This window comes from Myxine glutinosa, chromosome 4 (genome assembly GCF_964187855.1).
Source record: "Myxine glutinosa chromosome 4, kmMyxGlut1.1, whole genome shotgun sequence".
In the NCBI taxonomy this organism is placed as follows: domain Eukaryota; kingdom Metazoa; phylum Chordata; class Myxini; order Myxiniformes; family Myxinidae; genus Myxine; species Myxine glutinosa.
The window spans coordinates 177,295,364-177,319,396 of record NC_136264.1 but is presented as its reverse complement, the minus strand read 5'-3'; the positions used below and the strand labels follow the sequence as shown (position 1 = coordinate 177,319,396).

The 24,033-nt window shown below is 45.0% G+C and overlaps 1 protein-coding gene across 4 annotated transcripts in view; it reads right to left on the bottom strand.

The window, feature by feature from the left end:
* The window catches only part of TSGA10 (testis specific 10), a 272,162-nt gene that overhangs the window by 225,014 nt on the left and 23,115 nt on the right, over positions 1-24,033 (bottom strand). For all 4 annotated transcript variants that reach the window (XM_078776738.1, XM_078776741.1, XM_078776742.1 and 1 more), the window contains exon 4: positions 4,267-4,434. In XM_078776738.1, coding sequence (XP_078632864.1) covers positions 4,267-4,434 — 168 coding nt within the window. The remainder of the gene's footprint in view (positions 1-4,266; positions 4,435-24,033) is intronic.

Below are 24,033 nucleotides of genomic sequence, written 5' to 3'. Positions count from 1 at the left end.
AAAATGAAATGTTTCATTTTTTAAAGTTTGAATATTTTTTTTGAAACAAATACAAAGGCATATTCTTGATTTAACTTCAAATAATTTCAGTCTTTTATGCTATAAATATTTCCAACAACTTAAATAGCATGTGCAAAGTTGTTTTTATTGGTGTAGTACTGCACAGCTCTGAAAATGGATATAATAATGAAGATTAAGATTTGTATGCAATAAAACCCTGAAAATATACATGCAGACATGAAGAAAAAAAAGAGGAAGAAAAATATGCAGTGAAAACCTCAACATCAGCCACAATCTCTCGTGAGCAAAGCCCCAGTCAAATGTCATTTCTCGGGACACGTTCTTCTCAATGTCTTCAAAGGTGGGTTTTAATCGATTCATTAAAATGGACAGTTTGAAAGTTGTGTAAAAATGCCTTCAAAGGATCTAACAATTCGAACACATTTTGAGAAGTGGAGTAGAGGGCTGGAGTCAATAATACAGCGATCTTTAAAAGGCCATGTCTCAGGAGAAACTTCACCATTGATGTTCAAATATGAAAAAAAACTTTCAACCTATCAATTTCCTCAGGATATGGAAATGGTGAGCAAATTGCAGTGTAGTATGGAATGACGACCCTTGGTACTGCATCGTGCTGTACGTGTTCCCTTTTGAGGAACAACAGAATAGGCCATTTGGCACATCAAACCTGCTCAATGATTGCCAACCTAGGGTTATTTGACCATGCTCTATCCTTTTTAAATGCTGACCATCAAGGAAGCAGCGCGTACAATTTTTAAAGTATTTGGTATAACTCGGCCGGAATTCAAAACGCCGACCTCCCAGACCCAGAGTGGATGCTCTAACCATTACACCACCATGCTACAATGCCAAATCATAAAACCACTGAGTGCTGTAAGAGATAAAGTTTAACTAACGTATTCCATAGCTTACCATAGCTTGCCGTTGTGTTTGTGTGTCCCAGTTTAAATTTTTACTTTCATCTGTCATTGCTATTCCCGGTGTGTACCCTGGTTAGAATAGGTACACCATATCCCTGCGTGTCGTAAGAGGCGACGAAGAAGGTTGGCGTCAGGAAGGGCATCCGGCCATAAAAAAAACATTGCCTCAAAAAGAGAACCATGACAATTACAACTACATATGGGCAGGGTACAGCCCGAAGTGGAGATCGGTTTCTGAGGTTTGGGACATGGAATGTAGGGACAATGACAGGGAAATCAGGAGAAGTGGTGGAAGTATTGATCAGAAGAAGAGTGGACATATGTTGTGTGCAAGAGACGAGATGGAAGGGAAGTGGTGTGAGAATGGTGAAGGGTAGGCAGGGACAGAAATACAAGTTTGTGTGGCAAGGGTGCCCGGAGGGCATGAATGGTGTTGGTGTCCTGTTTTCTGAGGAGTTTGTGGACAGTGTGGTGAGTGTGACGAGAGGGAGTGATAGGTTTATGATGGTGAAAATGATGATTGGAAAGCTCTTGGTGAATGTCATCTCGGGATATGCTCCGCAGGTTGGTCGGAGCGATGAAGAGAAGGACAGGTTCTGGTGTGCGATAGAGAAGCTGATGGAAAACGTGAAAGATGAGGAAGTTGTGTGGTAGGAGGAGACCTAAATGGACATGTGGGAAGGAGTATGGATGGTTTTGAGGGAGTTCATGGTGGTTACGGATATGGTGTGAGAAATGGAGAAGGTGAAAGGATTTTAGAGTTTGCTGATGGAGCTGATTTGTTGATTTGAAATACTCAGTTCCAGAAAGAGGATAATAAGCTCGTTACATACACGTCAGGTGGGTCGACGACAACCGTTGACTACCTGATGGTGCATAGGCGAGATAGGGGCACCTCCGGGACACAAATGTGATCCCGGGGGAGGAGGCCGTGTCACAGCACCACTTGGTTGTCTGCGACATAAGGGTGAAAGGTGCGAGGAGAGCTCGGCGGGTGAAGTACCAACCAAGAATGAAGGTGTGGAGGTTGAAAGAGGTGGCAGTAAGGAAGGCATTAAAAGAGAGGCTGAGTATGGTAGAGGATGATGTGGTTGAGCTTGAAAGTGGTTGGATATCAATGAAAGATAGTCTGTTGGGAGCCGTTGGTGAGGTATGTGGATGGACAAAAGGACCACCGAGGCACTCGGAAACATGGTCGTGGGATGATGAAGTTGGAAAGAGGATTGACGAGAAGAGGAAGAAGTTCAATGAGTGGCAGAAGGCGAAGGGTACGGGAGCAGAAAAAGCAGTGCATGAAAGTTATAAGGCAGCCAAGAAGGCTGCAAAGAAAGAGGTAGCAAAGGCGCAGGAGGCATGTAGGAAAATGTTCGGAGTACGCTTGGATTCGGAAGAGGGTCAGAGAGCAGTATTCAGGATTGCAAAACAGAGAGCGAAAGAGAGGTGTGATGTGATGGGGGTGAGTTGCTTGAAGGATGAAGTGGGACAAATCGTTGTGGACCCAGATGGAATTAAAGGAAGATGGAAAAGATATATGGAAATGCTGTTGAATACAGAGAATGAATGGGATGGCAACATCGAGAGTAACACAGTTTTCAGACCGGCAGAGAAGATAACTGAGAAGGAAGTTGAGGAAGCGATAAAAGCAATGAAGAGTAGAAAAGCGAGAGGGCCGACGGGAAATTGTGGGAGATATGTTGAAGGCAGCAGGAAGTTGGGGTGTGAAGAGAATGACAGAGATCTGTAATCGGGTGGTGAAAGAAGGCCGCATTCCAGTGGATTTGGGAACTGAGTACCCTCGTCCCTCTATACAAGGGGAAAGGTGACCCTCTGGAGTGTGGCTCGTTCCGAGCGATAAAGTTATTGGAGCATGGAATGAAGGTATTGGAAAGGGTGTTGAAGAGGAGGATAAGGAAGAAGGTGAAGATCGACGAAATGCAGTTTGGATTCATGCCATGAAGAGGAACGACAGACGCGCTCTTTATTGTGAGGCAGTTGCAGGAGAAGTACATGGAGAAGAGGAAGAAGTTGTTTCTTGGGTTTGTTGATCTGGAGAAAGCATTCGATAGGGTTCCACGTGAAGTATTGACATGGGCATTGAGGAAGTTAGGAGTGGAGGAATGGTTGATCAGAGTAGTGATGGCAATGTACAAAAGAGCACGCACAGCTGTAAGGACGAAGGACAGGAACAGTGGTGAGTTTGAGGTGAAGGTGGGAGTGCATCAGGGGTCAGTACTAAGTCCACTACTATTTGTAGCTGTGATGGAGGTGCTGGCTCAGAACGTAAAGGAGGGTTTACCGTGGGAGTTGTTGTATGCAGATGATCTGGTGTTGATTGCGGAAAGTATGGATGGACTGAAGGAAAAGATGAACAAGTGGAAGGAATGTATGGAGACAAAAGGTCTGAAGGTGAATATTGGAAAGACGAAGGTGATGCCAAGTGGTAAAGCATGTGGTGAGGTGGAAAGAACTGGGAAGTGGCCATGTGCTGTGTGCAGGAATGATGTCGGAGTGAACTCCATTCAATGTACAATGTGCGCTGAGTGGGTTCATCAAAAATGCAGTGGTCTGAGAGGGTCATTAACCAGTGTGGCAGCTACATTCAAATGTAAGGTGTGCACAGAGGGAGCTGCAGATGGAGGAAATGTTGAGTTGGATCTTGGAGACGGCGTGAAGCTGGAAGGTGTGAAAACATTTTGCTACCTCGGAGACATGCTGAATGGAGAAGGTGGATCAGACTCGGCAACGGTTGCTGGAGTGAGATGTGGATGGAAGAAGTTTCGGGAACTGAGTGGCATGCTGATGAGGAGGGGAGTGTCGTTGAAGCCGAAGGGAAAGGTGTAAGCTGCATGTTTGAGAAGTGTTATGATTTATGGGAGCGAGACATGGGTAATGAACGTAGAGCAGCAACGAAGGCTGGAGGGTGGAAATGCGAATGTTTCGGTGGATGTGCGGAGTATCGTTGAGAGAGAGGAAGACAAATGATGAATTGCGAAAGATGATGGGAATAGAGCCTGTGATTGATGCTGTGAAGAGGAACAGGTTGAGATGGTTTGGTCATGTGTTGAGAGGAAGGATGAAAGTGACTGGTTGAGAAGAGTGATGGAAATGAATGTAGCAGGAAGTAGAGGACGGGGAAGACCGAGAAAGACTTGGCTCAAGATGGTGGAAGAAGAAATGCGGGCAATGGGGGTTAACAAGGAGAGATGCAGAAAATAGGGCAAAATGGAGAAGATTGTCATGGGGACCGCAAGGCTAACCCCCCGCTCGAGCAGGGAAAATGGCCTTAAAATGCATGTTATTTTTGTTGTTGTATTCCATAGCTTACCAGGTGTCTTCACCACAGCTTCCATGTTCTTCTCCTGAAGTTGGGCAATTTTGTCACTCTTGCTACTGCCCACCTTCTCCAGTGCCCGTATCTTGTTTAAAAATTCACTGTTGAGAAAGTGTAGATCCGAGTTCTCATTCTGCAGCTTCAGACATTTGGCCTTTATTTCTGAAAAGTGCAAAAAAAAAAAAAGAAGTAACTTGGCCCTCCTTTCCAAAGATAGTATTTGCAAGCTTTGAGGATAATGACATCTACAGTATGTGGTCATGCTTTTGTTTCAGCAAACAAGTCTTATGTGTCAACGGATTATACAGTGCCTCCAGAAAGTATTCACACTCCGTAGCTTTTTTCACATTTCGTTGTATTACAGCCTGAATTTTAAATGGAATGAGATTTTTTTTTGTAACTGATCAACACATAATACCCCATAATGTCACAGTGCAACTTTTTTTTTAGAATTTCTACAAAACAATTAAAAATGAAAAACAGAAATCTCCAATTTACGTACAGTGCCCATATAAAGTCTACACCCCCTTTCAAAATTTTTACCTTTTGTTGCCTTATAACCTGGAGTTAAAATGCATTAAATCAGACTTTTGCCACCTTTAGTTACACATCGTAATCCACAACTTCCAAGTGAAAAGCAAATTCCACAAATTTCTGAAAATTATTTCAAAATACAAAACTACAATATCTTGGTTTGACAAGTGTCCACTCAAAAAAACACTCCAGAGATTCTGAAGCCATGTGGCAAAAAGTTTTGTGGTCTGACAAAACCGAGATGGAACTTTTTGGCCTAAATGCAAAACGTTAAGTTTGGCACAAACCCACCACAGCACCTCACACAAAGAACACCATCCCTACTGTGAAGCACGGTGGTGGCAGCATCATGTTACAGGGATGTTTGTCATCAGCAGGGATCGGGGCACTTGTCAAGACGGAAGGGAAAATGGATGGAGAAAAATACAGAAAATCTTAGAGGAAACCTTACTGCCTTCTGCAAGAAAGCTGAAATTGGAACGGAAGTTACCTTTCAGCATGACAACAACCCGAAGCACAGGGTCAAAGCTACACTGGAATGGCTAAGGAACAAAAAGATAAATGTGCTTGAGTGGCCCAGTGAGAGCCCTGACCTAAATCCAATTGAAAATCTGAGGCATGACCTGAACATTGCTGTCCATCAATGCGCCGCCACACTTAGCGCTTTGCCTTCAGGCCAAAGAGTTCAATTTTCATCTCATCAAACCACAGAATATTTTGCCTCACACTCTCAGAGTCTTTCGTGTGCCTTTTTGCCAACTGCAGGTGTGCCGTCATGTGCCTTTTTCACAGGAGTGGCTTCCGTCTAGCCACTCTCACATAAAGCCTAAATTTGTGAAGTGTTGCTGAGACTGTTGTCCTTCGGGCAGGTTCTTCCACCTCAGCCAAGGAACTCTGTAGTTCTGTCAGAGTGGTCATTGGGGGTTTTTTTTTTTTTTTTTTTGTATACAGAGTCGAGGCTCGTGAAAGAGCTAACATTTATCAAACAAACAAATCAAACAAACAAGCAAACAAAGTATATAAAAAGGGGAGCGGTCGACAAGATGGGGAGAGAAGGGGAGGAAGCACACAAACACAACATTTGAGAGCAGGGACATCCAGAGATGTTTAGGAGGGAGAGGGCCTGGGGGGAGGCAGGATAGGTATAAAACGCAAGGACACCAAGGACTTCCAGGAAAGAAGACAAAAGTCGCCTCAAAAAAGTGGATTTGGGGTGAAATTAGCGGAGGTAGAAAAGATCAAGGTTTTGGATTGGGGAATATAAGAGATGGTGGTGAACAGCCGTTTTAAAGACCTGGAGGGAGGAGTGGGATTGAAGAGAGTGAGGGAGTTTGTTCCAGAGGCAGGATAAAAGAGGAATGAAGGAGTGAAGGTGAGCAGAGAGTCTTGATTTTGGCAGTTTAACCATAAGAGGGTTGCAGGCAGATCTTGTGCGACCTGCAGGAATATTTGGGGGACAGAGCCCAGAGAGAGCTGGGGGAGCAAGGCCGGAGAGGAGGCCGGGTTCTTGGTCACCTGCCTTACCAAGGTCCTTCTTGCCCGGTTGCTCAGTTTGGTTGGACGGCAAGCTCTAGGAAGAGTCTGGGTAGTTCCATATTCTTTCCATTTCCGAATGATGTAGCTCACTATACTCTTGGGAACTTTCAACACTCTAGAAATTGTTCTATACCTTTCCCCAGATCTAGGCCGCCTCACTATTCTATCTACAGACAGTAGGGTGCATCAAACGCCCAACTATTTTTAAAAAGATGTTGGATTGATCTGTCCCAAATTTTATTTTGTTCCAATCATAAAATAAAGTTGCTATGCAAAATTTGGTAAGGTTTGGACATCATCTTCTGGGTCCACCTCACCATTTCATATTTTGAGTCAGTGGTATCAGAGTTGGAAATTTGACACGCAGCTGTTTTGAGGCCCATAAATAAAAATGAAAGGATTGACTGATTGCTACATATAATAACTCTTTGTAAAGGTATTATTGTGCTCTGTAGCAATATATCATCATCATAGGGATAGGGATACAATTCATTTATATACAAATAGTCAAAATAATGATTTTTTTCAAAATATGGATATAAAGCTTGACTCCTCTCCTCTCCGCTGATTGACTCCTCTCCGCTCCCACCTTTTGTTCATATGTGTTCTGTACCGTCCCCCAAACAGTGATGACTCAATTTACATTTCACTCTCTGACAACATGGACCAACTTCTATCCACTCATCCCAACTCTCTCTTCCTCATATGTGGTGACTCCAACTGTCATTATGCCACCTGGTTGGGTGTGGGTTCCTCTCTCACCAGTCATGGAACCTCAGCAAAGGACTTCTGTGACTCACTGGGATTGACACAATCTGTCAATTTCCCGACCCGGATCTCAGCCAATGGAGTTTCTTCTCTTCTAGATTTGGTTATGACAAACTTCCCTGCTATTGTCTGCTGCTCTTCTTCTGCTCCAATCGGTTCTTCTGATCATGTGCTTGTCAAAGTGGACATCTCTCTGGCCATTCTCAGAGAGCCTCCTCAGCGTCGAAGAGTCTGGCATTTCACTCAGGCCGACTGGGACGGGCTTCAAGCAGCCATCAATCGTCTGGATTGGTCTCCCATCTCCACTGCCTCTGACATCAATTCTTCCTGGGAATTCTTCCAAAGCAAACTGATCTCTCTCATGCACAGATTTATCCCATCTCGTCTTCAGTTGTCTTACCCTTCCTCCCGTCCATGGTACACCGAATCTTGTGGTGAGGCAGTTGCCCTGAAACAACTTGCCTTTGCCTCTTGGAAGGCTAATCCAACTGAAGGCAATCTCAGTTCCTTCCACCAAGCTCGGAACAAGTGTGTGTCTACCCTCAGGAGTGCCAGGAAGCACTATCTCTCCTCACTCAAGAACGAACTCTCAAACCTGTCTCCTTCCTCCAAATCATGGTGGCGTCTGGTCAAATCCGTTTCTGGTGTTTGTTCCCCCTCCATCCCCTCCCTTACCTCAAATGGCCACACAGTTGACATCGCACGTGACAAAGCCCAATGCCTCAACTCTGTGTTTGCCTCAAAATCTTTAGTCCCAAACCCATCTCTCTCTGTTCCCACCTTTCCCAGTCGAACCCAACTGCTCCTGGACTCTGTGTCCTTCTCTCCTGACAAGGTGGAGGAGTTTTTGTCTAACCTCGACTCTGATTCTGCAACTGGACCAGACGGCATCAGCCCACGGGTCCTAAAATCCTGCTCTGCCGCTCTATCTCACCCTCTCTCTGTTCTTTTCACCCTATCTTTTGCTCAAGGTCATCTGCCAGCATCCTGGAAATCAGCAAACATTACCGCTTTACACAAAAAAGGTGCAAAAACAGATCCTTTTAACTACAGACCAATCAGCCTGCTCCCAATTATCAGCAAAGTCATGGAATCCATCATTGCTTCGGATATGAAATCTTTCCTCTTCTCCAATGGCTTGATCTCTGATCATCAATTTGGATTCAGACCAGGTCACTCTACTCTGGACATGCTGCTTCTCCTGTCTCAACAATGGATGGAGGTCCTCAATGCCAAACAGGAAATCAGAGCTGTCTCCCTCGACATATCACGTGCCTTCGATACGGTCTGGCACCCAGCTCTGCTCACCAAACTCTACTCCTATGGTATCCATGGAAATCTCCATGCATGGCTTGCGGACTTCCTATCTGGTCGTAGTCAACGTGTGGCCCTGAATGGATTTCTCTCATCTCCCCTTCCTGTTCAGGCTGGAGTTCCCCAAGGCAGTGTGCTGGGCCCTGTGCTTTTTCTGGTCTTTATCAATGATCTCTCCGACTCTCTGGAAAATCCTCTCTATCTCTTTGCTGATGACTCCACTCTCTGCCGCTCCATTCCTCTTCCCTCAGATCGGCAGTCTGCAGCCTCCTCACTCTCTGAAGACCTGGACAAAATCACAGACTGGTCAAACAAGTGGAATATGTCTTTCAATCCTAACAAATCTCACACTCTTACTATGTCTCTCCGAAAAGATCGACTGGACAACCCTCCCATCTACTTTCTCAACAATCCTCTCCAAGAAGTTCTGTCGCTGAAGCTTTTGGGTCTCACTATCTGCCATGATCTTTCTTGGGAAAACCACATTTCCAAGCTGGCCTGCAAAGCCAGTCGCCGACTGGGCATCCTCCGTCGTGCGAAGTCCTTCCTTGGCACACCTGAGCTCCTCACCACGTACAAGGCTTTCATCCGCAGCTCAATGGAATACTGCTCTCCCCTCTGGGCTGGTGCTCCTGCCTCACACCGAGCTCGTCTTCACGCTGTTGAAAGCAAAGCATTCAGAATCATTGGAATCTCCCGTGATGAAGCTAACTCCAAGGGCCTCTCACTCACTCACCGCAGGCAGGTTGGTGGTCTTTCCGTCTTCTACCGACTCCTCTCCGGCCTTGCTCCCCCAGCTCTCTCTGTGCTCTGTCCCCCAAATATTCCTACAGGTCGCACAAGATCTGCCAGCAAGCCTCTGATGGTTAAACTGCCGAAATCTCGGCTCTCTGCTCACCTTCACTCCTTCATTCCTCTTTTCTCCCGCCTCTGGAACAAACTCCCACACTCCCTTCAATCCCACTCCTCCCTCCAGGTCTTTAAAACAGCTGTTCACCACCATCTCTTATCTTCCCCCATCCAAAACCTTGATCTTTTCTACCCCCACTAATTCACCCCAGATCCACCTTGTTTGTAATTCCAACTTCTTTCCTGGTAGTCCTGGCAGTGTCCATATGTTTTATGCCTCTCCCACCCCCTTTCCCATGCCTCCCCCCCAAAGCCCTCTCCCTCCCACAGATCTCTCGATGTCTCCGTGTCTCTCGGTTCCTGCTCTAAAATGTTGTGTTTGTGTCCTTCCCCCTCTCTCCCCATCTTGTCTACCGCTCCCGATGTTATTTGTTCTATGTGTCGGTTTGTCGGTTATGTGTCGGTTTGTCGGTTTGTCTTTCTGTGTGATAAATGTTCGCTCTTTCACGAGCCTCGATCTTGTATACAAAAAAGAAAGAAAAAAAAAAGCTAAAAAAAAGCTAAATGAAGAGTATTTTTAAAATATAATATATAAATTAAAGAATATCCTGAATGTTGTAGTCATCTTGTCTTTACAGAGATCTTTTAACTAGACAAGATGATTAAAACAATTATTAGGCTATACTCTAATAAAATTGGATAATTGATTTATTTGTTGTACATAATTATGAAATGACATTATTGTTACTAATACTACCTTTTTCTTTCAGATAAAACAATGGATGGCACAGTAAAGAAAGCATCTGTTGCAACAAGAGAGTCCACCAAGGTGTTTGGTCTTGGAAGTGCCATAACTGAACAAGATTCCCAGATCAATGGCACCAGACTTCCAACTTGTTTACAAGTACTACGTTGTTTCATGTGGCACACGGAAGATGGCAAACTTGAACGACGCTCTCGGTGGGAATCAGCAAAGCTTGTACTGCAGAAAGTGACACCATTTTATGGCAAGGCTAATATTCCTATCATCTCTGAACGCAAGGCTATTGAGAAAATTATCAAACTTGCAGATGATAATTCCAAGCTTAGATCAATCCCTATCAACCGAAGAACAACTCCAGCAAGCATCACAAAGGTGAATCAAATGGAGATGAAATTTATGGAGACATTTCCCTTGTGGCCCAATGATGCTAGTTCTCACATCAAGAATCCTGAAGACTTAGCATTCCTGGAATCTATGAAGACAGATCGCTGTGCAACATTTGGCTGCCAAGATAAACTGTTGGCAGATAAGATGCAGCGTAAAGTGAACCGCGAGGAAAAAGAATCAGAGAGGCGAGCAAGTATGGAGCTGGAGTTCAACATAAATACTACAACCACTGTGTATAATATTAGTGACAGTGATGAAGAAGTAACTCTTGGACCTTCAACAAGCACACCAACAACCTCAAGAAGTCATCATCATTTAGTTAGACCTGGCACATCAGTTTTCATTCCACATGACATCCTGAAGAGGCCCAGTCTTGTTTCACTGGCAACAAGGATGAAGATGACACCAACCCAACAGGCTGCTTTCACAGAAGCTCTTATTGAAGAAACAGGAGGGGATGTAGCGAAGGTGTCAACATCATATGCTACAGCAGATAAATCAAGACGCAAAATTGGACAGCATATTGCTACTACCTGTAAGGACAAATGGATACCTCCGAAGCTTGCTATGTTGCACTGGGACTCAAAGCTGCTTCCATGCTTAACTAACCAAAACACTTTTGAAGAACGCCTGGCTGTGCTTTTGGGTTCTCAAACTGATATGAAGCTGCTGGGTGTTCCATCCTACAAGCCTGGAACAGACCGTAAATCTGGAGATATAATTGCTCAGCTGACTAATAACCTACTTGAATCATGGAACTGCCAAGAGAATGTTGTCAACTTGACATTTGACACAACTGCATCTAACACCGGCCACATCAGTGCAGCTTGTGTAACAATTCAACAACGGCTTAACAAAGCTCTTCTGTGGTCAGGCTGCAGACATTAATTGGTGAAGTCATTCTTACGCACATTTTTACTGATCTTAAAGTTGAAGCATCTAAGTCACCAGATATCTTCCTCTTCTCAAGGTTTCGCAAGAACTTTGAAATGTTTCCACACACATTCAATGAACCACTTTCACGATTTGATCCATCTCAACTAAATGAAGCAGCAACAAGTTTGACAAGTGACTGGCAAAATAATGTTCTCAGACTCTGTCACACCGAGCAATCTCTAAGACGTGATGATTATTTGGAATTTGTTGATCTGTGTACTGTATTCCTTGATGGTGAAGTAGCTGAACATCAAATAACCTTCAAGCGTCCTGGTGCACTGCATAAAGCCAGATGGATGGTGAAGCTCCTCTACTCAATCAAATTATGTCTCTTCGAAAAACAAATCGCTGATCTTCCAGCAGGTACAATTACCACAGAAAAACAAGTGCCAAAGATCAGAAAATTTGTCACGTTTGTCACTCTAGTATACAGCTCCTGGTGGATGACATGTACCTCTGTCACCGATGCCCCATGGAATGACCTGCAGCTCATCTCCAAACTGAAACAGTATGAAGCTGTCAATGCTGGAATCTCAAGAAGTGCCCTGAAAGCCTTCAAACGACATCTCTGGTACCTCACAGAAGAGATGGTTCCACTTGCCCTCTTCAGCTCAGTTGTTCCTCATGACCATCGCCGTGCTCTGGCAGACAGACTTCTGGAGGTTCAGCCAGATTTTCCAGTAACCAACCCACAAGGACGGTTTGGTACTCGGTTTGGAAAGCCCAGATTTCCTGATGACTTGACTGAGAAGACCACTCTGGCTGATTTTGTTGGACCAGATTCATGGTACCTATTTCATCATCTGAAGCTTGACTGGGCATTTCTAGTTAACGATGTTCAAGAATGGACTAACTCTGCAGCCTACCAGACATCATGGACTAATGTTGAAGCCTTGAATGTGGTGAATGACTCTGCAGAAAGGGGAGTTAAGCTTAGCTCTGACTTCCTTTCAGCAGCCAGAAGTGAAGACCACTACCAAAATGTGCTACAAGTTGTTGAGCACAACCGCAAGGAGAAACCGAATCTTCGAAAGCGAGCAGCTCAAGACTAAACTGTCAGAAATATCCATGAAAACTACAGTATCTTTGTTTTGTTTCTATTTTCATGTTCATCCATAGTCAGATGTACTCGTATTAAGATGATAAATGCTAAGATTGTGTATATATGATTCTACTGTAATAAAAATTATATCATTCTGGTATCTATAATACATATGATTATACCAATAAAATCATGATTTTGACTATTTGTGTATAAGTGAATTATATCCCTATCCCTATGATGATTATATATTGCTACAGAGCACAATAATGCCTTTCCAAAGAGCTATTGTATGTAGCAATCGGTCAATCCTTTCATTTTTATTTATGGGCCTCAAAACAGCTGCGTGTCAAATTTCTGACTCTGATACTACCGACTCAAAATCTAATTTGCTGAGGTGGACCCAGAAGATGATATCAAAACCTTACCAAATTTTGCATAGGAACTTTATTTTATGACTGGAACAAAATAAAATTGGGGACAGATCGTTTTCTTGACATAGGGGCGTTTGATGCACCCTAACAGACAGTTCCTTTGACTTCATGGTAGTTTCTGTGTTGACATGCACTGCCAACTGTGGAACCTTTTATAGAAAGGTGTGTTTCTTTCTAAATAATGTCCAATCAATTGAATTAGCAACAAGTGGACTCCAATCAAGTAGTAGAGACATCTGAAGGATGATAAAAGAAATTGCATGCACCTGAGCTCAATCTTGAGTGTCATAGTAAAGGTGTTGAATACCATACTTAGTGACTCAAGACATTTCAGCTTTTCATGTTTAATTATTTTATAAACGTTTCTAAAAACAACCAAAAAAAAAAAACACTCAATTAAATCCATTTTGAATTCAGGCTGAAACACAACAAAATGTGTAAAAGTCTCGGGGTGGGAATACTGTCGCGCAACCGCCGAAATTAATATCTGGCGATCGCGGATGCCGATCACGAAGGCTTTAACTCCGAGGCGGAAGCTCAATGGCGGATTCCAAAATCTAAAACCCCTAAACGCGCGGAATGGAGGGAAGCGGCGCAAGTCCCCGCAGTCTTATCTATCAAATCAACCACCCGGTAAACTGCGTTCAGGTATTATGTACAAATAAATAATATAAGGGTTTATTGAATAACAGGCAGGGACAGGAAAATACGTGTCGGTAATGAACTATTCTAAATCGGGATCCCGCACACCAGATATCAAAAACGAGACGAGGGGATATGAATACCAAAGAAACACGTCTTTTAAGTCAAGTGTACGCGGAGCTCGGGCTTATCTGTCTCGTCGTCTTCCTTGACTGCTGTCCAACACCGCCCCGCCCGGCCCGACCGCACACCACGAGGTCCTTCGCTCCAAGTCCCACAAGGCCTCGCTCCTAGCGCCACGCGTCCCACGCAGGCTAGCGGCTCCACACGAGGTCGACTCGGACCAAAGTCCTGCCGCGTCTCAAACCCAACTGCTCAAAACGGACTCGGGCTCTGCACTGCACTGCCAGGAATACAACTGCTCAGGATCAACTGCCAACTCTGCCCGTGCGCACCTCAAGCAAACTGCCTGGCGTTCTCTCAACTCAACTCGACTCAGGAATGGAACTCGACTCTCTCAATCCTCCTGCTCAACTCGGGATCAGATCTGAACTCCTCACTCAACCCCAGCAAAGGCGTCCGGCGCTGTTAATATCTCTCGCACATGACGTCAGCTTTGGCGCACTGTTCTGCCAATCAGAGCCTCCCCCGACTCGCCGGCTCGCTCAGGTCACGCCCACTGTGTCACTCCAACTCCCATCCCCTACTCCTGGTGTTATAGCACGTGCTATGCAAGGCGGGTAGGCCTCCCAGAGGTGCAAATGGTGGCGGCCATTATCGGTGGTGTCCTAGCCCGATTTCTTCCTAAGTCATGTCAGGGGGGAAGGGCGTCATTAATGTTAGTACTAAAGGTCCTAACTAGTATCTATGTGATCTGCAGTGTCATAAGGGACAAAAGTTTGACTACCAGGTGAGACATACAAGGGCTCTACTCATTATTCCCTACACTACTTGTAGGTTGGACTCACAGGGGCGTTATCTTTAATCCCTAACTACTTAACACACAAATCTCCTGGTAGATTCACAATCATACATCTTAGCCGACAAAACGCCTACACATGACTTATTACAGGTAGATTCCCTATCGCGACATCTCGAAGCATGTTACCTACTCAGATCTACTCTGCTCTACATATGTCACTACCCAAATTCGTAACAATACTTTGTGAAGGCATTGTACCACGGCTTGCATTATATGCAACACAATGTTACATTTGATCTTTTTTTTTTTTTTTTTTTTTGTACAAGATCGAGGCTCGTGTAAGAACTAACATTATTCACATAAAAACAAACTGACACATAAAACACATTATAAAAGGAGCGGGAGACAAGATGGGGAGAGAGAGGGAAGCACACAAGTACAACAGTAGAGAACAGGGACATCGGGAGATCTGTGGGAGGGAGATAGTCTGGGATCCGAGACCTCAAAATTTGATTTTGAAGTGACACCCCTGCTATAAAATGTTTGACCCCTAGATCATGTCTGTGGGGGTGTTAGCCACCAGAAAAGTGACTTTAGCAAGGTAGTTTGGATTGCGCGAATTCTGTCGGGACATTTTGTAACTTGGGGCGTCAACTGTAAAAAAGCAAGAAATTTAGGGGTAGGGGAAATTCAATTGACCATATATCCCATAATACAGGGGTGAGTGCAACAAATTACCACTCATTCTTTTTGTTATAAAGTTGGCTTTTATATGAAACATGAATCAACGTGATTGGACCCTCCCTAAGGTCAGCAGAGGTCAAAAGGTCACGGAAAGTGGGTTAAGCTAAAAGTTTAGCTCCTTTAGTAAATAAAATCACATTTTTCCTACTTCAAGCTCAATATAGCCAAACTTTTACACCCAAAATATGTTTTTTGTACCCCTCTGATGTTTTTGGGAAAGAAATGCCCCGACTGAACTTAACTTACTGGCATGTATGTCACTTTAGATTTGCATAACTTTTTAAAAAATCACCAAAATCGGGCATTTACACTATCTATTTGCACGGTACTCTTCAACATGTTTTAAAACGACAAGTCATACCACATACTGTCTGGAAAAGTGTCATTACCTCTATTTACTCATCATCATCACCGTCATCAGTCAGAAGCCGTCCACATTTTTGTCTGTCGCCATTGCAGGCACATGCAATGATGCATGGTACTCCAGCTTTCGCACAAGGGCAATTCCTCAGGCAGTTCGGTTTCTTCTTACATTTGCAGTACTTCAACTTCGCAGCAGAAGGCTTTGATAGCTTGCTCTTCATGACAGGAATTAACCTGTCACCATCCACACTCCTGCCATACTCTTCAGGTGGAAGACACAGATATCACCAGCAACCAGGATGTCCTCTATGCCACTCTCCATTATGAAAAATCCAATAGATCCCAAGAAGTTCTGGGCAATATGGAATCCTCCAAGTCGAACAATAACATCTTTGTACTTTTCCGATTCCTTCCTAAACAACCCCTTTACTATGTCATATATCGCCTGGTCACAAGTCACCACCGTCTTAGCCTGACCCATCTTAAGACTCAAGGAGACAAAGTAGTCCAATGAGGTCTGGACTACATCTGCGTTGGTTGGGTTTTGTGGAAGCAATGGTCCATAACCAATCTTTGTTTTCTCTGTATGTTGCCCAGAACTGTATTCAAAGAAGCTGCTCCATGTCAGGCTACCAGTGTCCTTGTCGTTTTCACCCGTCATCAACTGTGTTGGATACATCCTCAGTAGGAACCAAACGATGTTCTTGTCAGCTAGAAAGCAGGCTTCCCCCCTTGTCATCATGAGGAAGTTCAATATCACGTAATGACCAAGCCTGTCTTCTGTCCTTCAGTGTCAGTTTACTACTTACTGGAACGAATTTGTCTGGTTCACTGATAGTCAGTTTCCTGGTTTTCTTATGGGGCACTGCCCCCACTACCTCCCCACTTCCTTCTCCCTCAAATGTGTACTGATAAATTGTATTTGTTGTAGCATCAAAACTACCACCATCTTGTGTCTCTGAATGGAAGTTTAAGTTATCCAATGCGTAGTGGGTAAAGTGTCCTGGTGTGATGTTTGTTGGAATGAACAACCCTTCCCTTTCTTCTCGTTCAGAAACATCATTGGCGGCTGTTGTGATGTGTCGCTGAGCAGTGGGATAACTGATGCAGTGTCCAAATTTGTTAATCATTGTCACAAGGTTTTTACTACGTGTTTGCTTCAGAATATGTAGGGCAACACCGATGTGTTTGGGAAGTGGCTGCCTGCTAAGACATCCTACAATGTCCTGTGCCAAATTCAGTACCTTCTCTTCATCATCTTTGGTAAGCTCGACTTTGCCATCTTCACCGAGACACTCATCTCCCTCTGTTAGTAACCATGCCAAGTGATTGTACAAGTCGACCGGGACTTGACTAGAGGCACCTTCATATGATATTTCAATTTCATCACTGACTGGGATTGCACACCCTACCTTTCCGAATTTTTTCACTTCAGCCCTCAAGTGTTTTGCCACGTGGTATGAACTGTTTGACACGTTTGTGAGCAGTACCTCCTCTTCCTCGTCATCTGGAAGAAGCTCACACTCATCTAATTCAGTCTGCAGAGAGACTACTTCGTCACAGAGCTCTTTGACGGTCAAAGAAGATGCACATATTAACGTATCTCTACCCTTCAATGTGATGACCTGAATGTCAGACTCAAAGTGCTTCAACAATCGCTTTTTCAACCTATCAGTTCTGTAGGGTTTCTTACTGACTACATCCTGTTGTGAGAGAAGTTCCGTAAATCTATTGGTCAGCTGGCCAAGGTGGTAGACATGCTTGTTAATAAGAAGTCCAGGTGAAATTTCTGAAACAAGCATTTGGAAGCCTTTGTCATATTTAGTGACACCTTTACTGTCACATGTCTGTTCCGAAGCTTTACATCGTCTGTTCATGAAATTGCTCATACACCTCAAGTGATAGCGGAAATCGTTAGCTATGAGGTCAAGACAATAATCACCATGACCCTCAATTTTCAAAAGGACCACCTCATCCCTCAACACCTTTGCCTTATCATGGATTGACTTCTGCCTGTCAACTGTGCTGACTAAAGTTAATGTCTTATCGCCTTTGGAATCGCGTTCCCTTTCACACAGGAAACAAACTGCCTTAAAGTCCGTTAAGTCGACTGTGAAATATATTAGATTCGTAAATATCATGATTTCACAACGTTATAACATTTCAAGATTCAATGAGGAAACTAGTCAAATTTACCTATACTTTTCTCTCGAACGCTAGTAAACCGATAATTGCTTGAATGACAGGAAAACATGTGGAAAATAATCAATGAGGAAACTAGTCAAATTTACTAAGACTTTTCTCTCGAACGCTAGTGAACCGATAATTGCTTGAATGACAGGAAAATATGTACAAAATATTCCTAACTATATAATGTTCTTATCTAACTATTCTAAGTTCATATTTCGCTCTTACTTTACGGTTTTTGGACGGGAATCAGCATTCCATTCAGCTCCTGACAGAAAAAGGAATATGGCTACCGGTTTCACTTTCGATATGTCATTCAGTGCTTCCACATGGAAATTTCGATATGTCTTGGTTGAGTGGTAAATAATAATTGACAAGAAGGAAGCTTGCTCCAGCTAGGGAGGCTGAAGATCGATGGTAATCATAAAGATCAGCAAGAGTGAAGCAAGTTGCTGAAACAAATGTAGCATAATAATCACTAGCACCACACAAAATATGAAAAGCATCAACCACCGCAGTAAACCATCACTATTACGATCAATATAGGCCAGAAACAGTAGAGGGATGCAAAGAACATATTGTGACATATACATATGTGAATTATTTGATAAAGGAGCTACATTTTCAGCTTAACCCACTTTCCGTGACCTTTTGACCTCTGCTGACCTCATGGATGGTCCAATCACGTTGAATCATGTTTCATATAAAAGCCAACTTTATAGCAAAAAGAATGAGTGGTAATTTGTTGCACTCACCCCTGTATTATGGGATATATGGTCAATTGAATTTCCCCTACCCCTAAATTTCTTGCTTTTTTACAGTTGACGCCCCAAGTTAAAAAACGTCCTTACAGAATTCGCGTAATCCAAACTACCTTGCTAAAGTCACTTTTCTGGTGGCTAACACCCCCACAGACATGATCTAGGGGTCAAACATTTTATAGCAGGGGTGTCACTTCAAAATCACTTTTTTACACATTTCCAGGCCTCGGATCCCAGACTAGAGAGGGCTTGGGGGGAGGAGGCATGGGAAGGGGGTTGGGGAGTATGAGAGGTATAAAACACATGGACACTGCGAGGACTTCAAGGAAAGAAGTCGGTATTTCAAAAAAGTGGATCTGGGGTGAATTAACGGGGGTAGAAAATATCAAGGTTTTGGATGCAAGATAATAGAGGCAAGATAAGAGATGGCGGTGAACAGCTGTTTTAAAGACCTGGAGGGAGGAGTTGGATTGAAGAGCATGAGGGATTTTGTCCAGAGGTGGGAGAAAAGAAGAATGAAAGAGTGAAGGTGAGCAGAGAGTCTTGATTTAGGCAGTTTCACCATAAGAGGGTTGCTGACATCTTGTGCGTCCTGTAGGAATATTTGGCGGACAGAGCACAGGCAGAGCTGGGGGGGGGGGGGGGGGGGCTAGGCCAGAGAGGAGTCGGTAGAAGACTCTCACCTCTCACCTGCCTCTCACCTGCCTGCGGTGGGTGAGTGAAAGGCCCTCGGAGTTACCTTCATCGCAGGAGATTCCAATGCTTCTGAAAGCTTTGGTTTCAACAGCGTGAAGACGAGCTAGGTGTGAGGCAGGAGCACCAGCCCAGAGGGGAAAACAGTATTCTGTTCCGCGCTGCGCATCCGCGTTCCGCGCATCCACGCTACGGATGAAAGCCTTGTATGTGGTGAGGAGCTCAGGTGTGCCAAGGAAGGACTTCACACGATGGAGGATGCCCAGTCGGCAACTGGCTTTTGAGGCCAGCTTGGAAATGTGGTTTTCCCAGAAAAGATCAGGGCAGATAGTGAGACCCAAAAGCTTGAGTGACAGAACTTCTTGGAGAGGATTGTTCAGAAAGTAGATGGGAGGGTTGTCCAGTCGGTCTTTTCGGAGAGATAAAGGGAGTGTGAGATTTGTTAGGATTGAAAGACATGTTCCACGTGTTTGACCAGTCTGTGATTTTGTTCAGGTCTGCAGAGAGTGAGGAGGTTGCAGATTGCCAATCTGAGGGATGAGGTATGGAGCGGCAGAGAGTGGAGTCATCAGCAAAGAGATAGAGAGGATTTTCAAGTGTCAGAGAGATCATTGATGAAGACCAGAAAAAGCACAAGCCCAGGACACTGCCTTGGGGAACTCCAGCCTGAACAGGAAGGGGAGATGAGAGAAACCCATTCAGGGCCACACGTTGACTACGACCAGAGAGGAAGTCCGCAAGCCATGCGTGGAGATTTCCATGGATACCATAGGAGGAGAGTTTGGTGAGCAGACCGGGGTGCCAGACCATATCGAAGGCACGTGATATGTCAAGGGAGACAACTCTAATTTCTTGTTTGACATTGAGGACCTCCATCCATTGTTGAGACAGCAGAAGCAGCATGTCCAGAGTAGAGTGACCTGGTCTGAAACCAAATTGATGATCAGAGATCAAGCCATTGGAGAGAATGATCGTTTTAAGGCCATTTTCCTGGCTATAGCGAGGGTTAGCCTTGCAGGCCCCATGACAATCATGGTTCCCTGTTTGAGGCAATGTTTTATGGCCAGATGCCCTTCCTGACGCCAACCCTTAGTCACCTCTTACGATGCACAGGGATACGGTGTACCTATTCTAAACCGGGGTACACACCGGGATCATTCATCCCAGTAAGCTGGTACTTAATTTGCCGACCTCGGAAGGATGACAGGCTGAGTCAACCCCCCTCGCGTTAATTCAGCGATCGACCGGGATTCGAACCCAGGATCCTAGGATCCCAAGCCAGCACCCTAACCGCTAAGCCAACACCAGGCAACACCAACAACCGCTAAGCCAAATTGGAGAAGAGGAGGGATTTGATGTCCGAAGCAATGATGGATTCCATGACTTTGCTGATAATTGGGAGCAGGCCGATTGGTCTGTAGTTGCAAGGATCTGTTTTTGCACCTTTTTTGTGTAAAGCGGTAATGTTGGCTGATTTCCGAGCTGATGGCAGATGATCTTGAGCAAAAGAGAGGGTGAAGAGAACAGAGAGAGGGTGTGAAAGAGCGGCAGAGCAGGATTTTAAGACCCGTGGGCTGATGCCGTCTGGTCCAGTTGCAGAATCAGAGTCGAGGATTGACAGAAACTTCTTCACCTTGTCAGGAAAGAAGGACACAGAGTCCTGGAGCAGCCTGATACGACTGGGTATGGTGGGACAGAGAGAGACGGGTTTGGGACACAATATTTTGAAGTAAACACATAGATGAGGCATTCAGCTTTTTCACGTGTGGAGTTGGCTGTGTTGCCGTTTGAGGTAAGGGAGGGGATGGAGGGGGAACAAGCACCAGAAACGGATTTGACCAGACGCCACCAGGATTCGGAAGAAGGAGACAGGTTTGAGAATTCAGTCTTGAGAGTAGAGAGGTAGTGTTTCCTGGCTCTCCTGGGGTTGGAAACACAATTGTTCCAGGCTTTGTGAAAGGAAATGAGATTTCCTTCCGTTGGATTTGCCTTCCAGGAGGCGAAGGCAAGTTGTTTCAGGGCAACTGCCTCACCAAAAGATTCTGTGCATCATGGGTGGGAATAAGGGTGTGACAACTGAAGAGGAAATGGGATAAGTCTGTGCATGAGAGAGAGCAGTTTACTTTGGAAGAATGCCCAGGATGAGTAGATGTCAGAGGCAGTAGAGATGGAAGACCAGTCCAGATGATTGATGGCTGCTTGAAGACCGTGCCAGTCGGCCTGAGTAAAATGCCAGACTCGTCGACGCTGAGGAGGCTCTCTGAGCATGGCCAGAGAGATGTCCAGTTTAACCAGCATGTGCTCAGATGAACCAAATGGAGCAGAAGAAGAGCAGCAGACATTTGCAGGGAAGTTTGTCATAACTAAGTCTGGAAGAGAATATGCTCCATTGACTGAGATCCGGGTCGGGAAATTGACAGATTGAGTCAGTTGAGATCTCGCGAGATCTTGGAGACGGCGGCAGGGATTTTCGAAGCTCCACACGGTCTCCACGTTTTTCGAAGTTAAGTCTGTTCACAATTGTATTTTGTCGAAACTGTATTTATCTTTCGGTGTGTGAAGTTATTGTGTGCAACTTTGGTTGTTTCTCGGTGTTTATCTTTCATAAATTGATCGTCTGTTTGCCGTGTCGTGTCTTGAGGCCTTGTACAGTGTGCACTGTACAACCTTGAGGCTTTGTTTTTCTCTCAGCGGTCCGTCTTTTGTGATCCAATAACTTTCGTTCTCTGTATTCCCAGTCTATTCACCCATAGCCTACTTCCTTGTGTAAATCTCAACTCAAAAAAAATGAAAATAAAAAATAATAATAATAATATTTTTTCCCTTCTCTGTTCTCATTCGCTTATTCATTCTTATTCGTTCGTTCGTTCTTCGACCACGTGTTTCTCCCCCATTTCCCCAGATAGTTTTCACTCATTAACCTTCAATGTTTACACTTTCCCCTCAAGTTATGTATTCCGTCATATTTTATAACACCTTTTTCTTCTTCTTCTTTAAAAGGCTGCTTTCGACTTGCTCACCAAATCAATTCATCCCCAAAAAAATATCCATCTCCTATAGTGCCTTTTTTCTACATTCCCTAAACTCTCCTGCACTCCATCCTCCATCCAGCGTCCTTAAACGTATTTTTAACTCGAAGGTCACAAGAAACTCATTTTGCAATAAATGTTCGTTTCCCATAAATCATACACTTTCAAAAATCCAATCTCACCCCTCCCCTCCAAATCTTCCCCATAACCCCTCCCCTCCAAATCTTCCCCATCACCCCTCCCCTCCAAATCTTCCCCATCACCCATCCCTTTCAAATCTCCCCCCTTGCCCCCTCCCTCCTAAACTACCCCCTCACCCCTCCCCGCCAAGACGCCCCCTCGCCCCTCCCCTCCTAGACTCCTGCCTCACCCCTCCCCTCCAAATCTCCCCCATATCCCATCCCTTTCAAATCCCTCCCCTTGCCCCTTCCCTCCCAAACTCCCCCCTCACCCCTCCCCTTCAAATCTCCCCACCCTCATTGCTTCTCAATTTCCCCCCTCTCACTCCCCCTCCTCAAAGCGTCCTCCCCGCTTCTTCCCCCTTCAAACTCTCACCTCCATCTCCCCCAACCTTCTGCCTCGCTCTTCCCCCTCCTCAAATAACACCTCATTGTGGCTCACCCAATCACCATCAAACCTTTTGTCCGCCCCATCCTTCCCTTTCTCCGAGCTATTCTGAAATCTCTGACACACCTTCAACAGCTCTCCCTACCTCTTCCACCTCTTCCACATCTTACCCTACCCCTCCTCCCCCCTGTTCTGTATCTGATGCTCCCCCTTCCTCTTCATTAACGGTATGGACCTCAAACATCCGGGGCCTTCGTTCAAACTTAACTGATCTCTCCATACAGGTTGCTTCTGTCAAACCAGACGTGATCTGCTTAACAGAAACTTTCCTCCTTTATGATGTCTCTGATTCCATAGTATCTCTCCCGGGCTACTCCCTCCTCCGGTATGATAGACCTGAGCCTCGTCCTGGAGGCGGGGTTGCTATCTTTATCAAAAACTCTCTTCCTCACTCGCCCTGCACTGCACTCTCTCCACCTCACCCCCAGGAATACCTCTGGCTACGGCTTCCCCTTCGCTCCCACCTCTTGTTCATATGTGTGTTGTACCGTCCACCAAACAGTGATGACTCCATCTACATCTCGCTGTCTGATGATATGGACCAACTTCTATCTACTCATCCCAACTCTCTCTTCCTCATATGTGGTGATTTCAACTGTCATCATGCCAGTTGGCTGGGTGTGGGTACCTCTCTCACCAGCCATGGCTCCTCAGCAAAGGACTTCTGCGACTCACTGGGACTGACACAATCTGTCAATTTCCCGACCCGGATCTCAGTCAACGGAACATCTTCTCTTCTGGACTTGGTTATGACTAACTTCCCTGAAAATGTCTGCTGCTCTTCTTCTGCTCCGATCGGATCATCTGATCATGTCCTTGTTAAAGTGGACATCTCTCTGACCATCCTCAGGGAGCCTGCTCAGCGTCGACGAGTCTGGCATTTCACTCAGGCCAACTGGCACGGTCTTCAAGCAGCCATCAATCATCTGGACTGGTCTCCCATCTCTACCACCTCTGACATCAACTCATCCTGGGAATTCTTCCAAAGTAAATTGCTCTCTCTCATGCACAGATTTATCCCATCTCGTCTTCAGTTGTCATACCCTTCCTCCCGTCCATGGTACACGGAATCTTGTGGTGAGGCTGTTGCCCAGAAACAACTTGCCTTCGTCTCCTGGAAAGCAAATCCAACGGAAGGAAACCTCATTTCCTTTCACAAAGCACGAAACAAGTGTGTGTCCACCCTCAGGAGAGCCAGGTGTTGCGAATATGGAATTTGGCCTCCATATC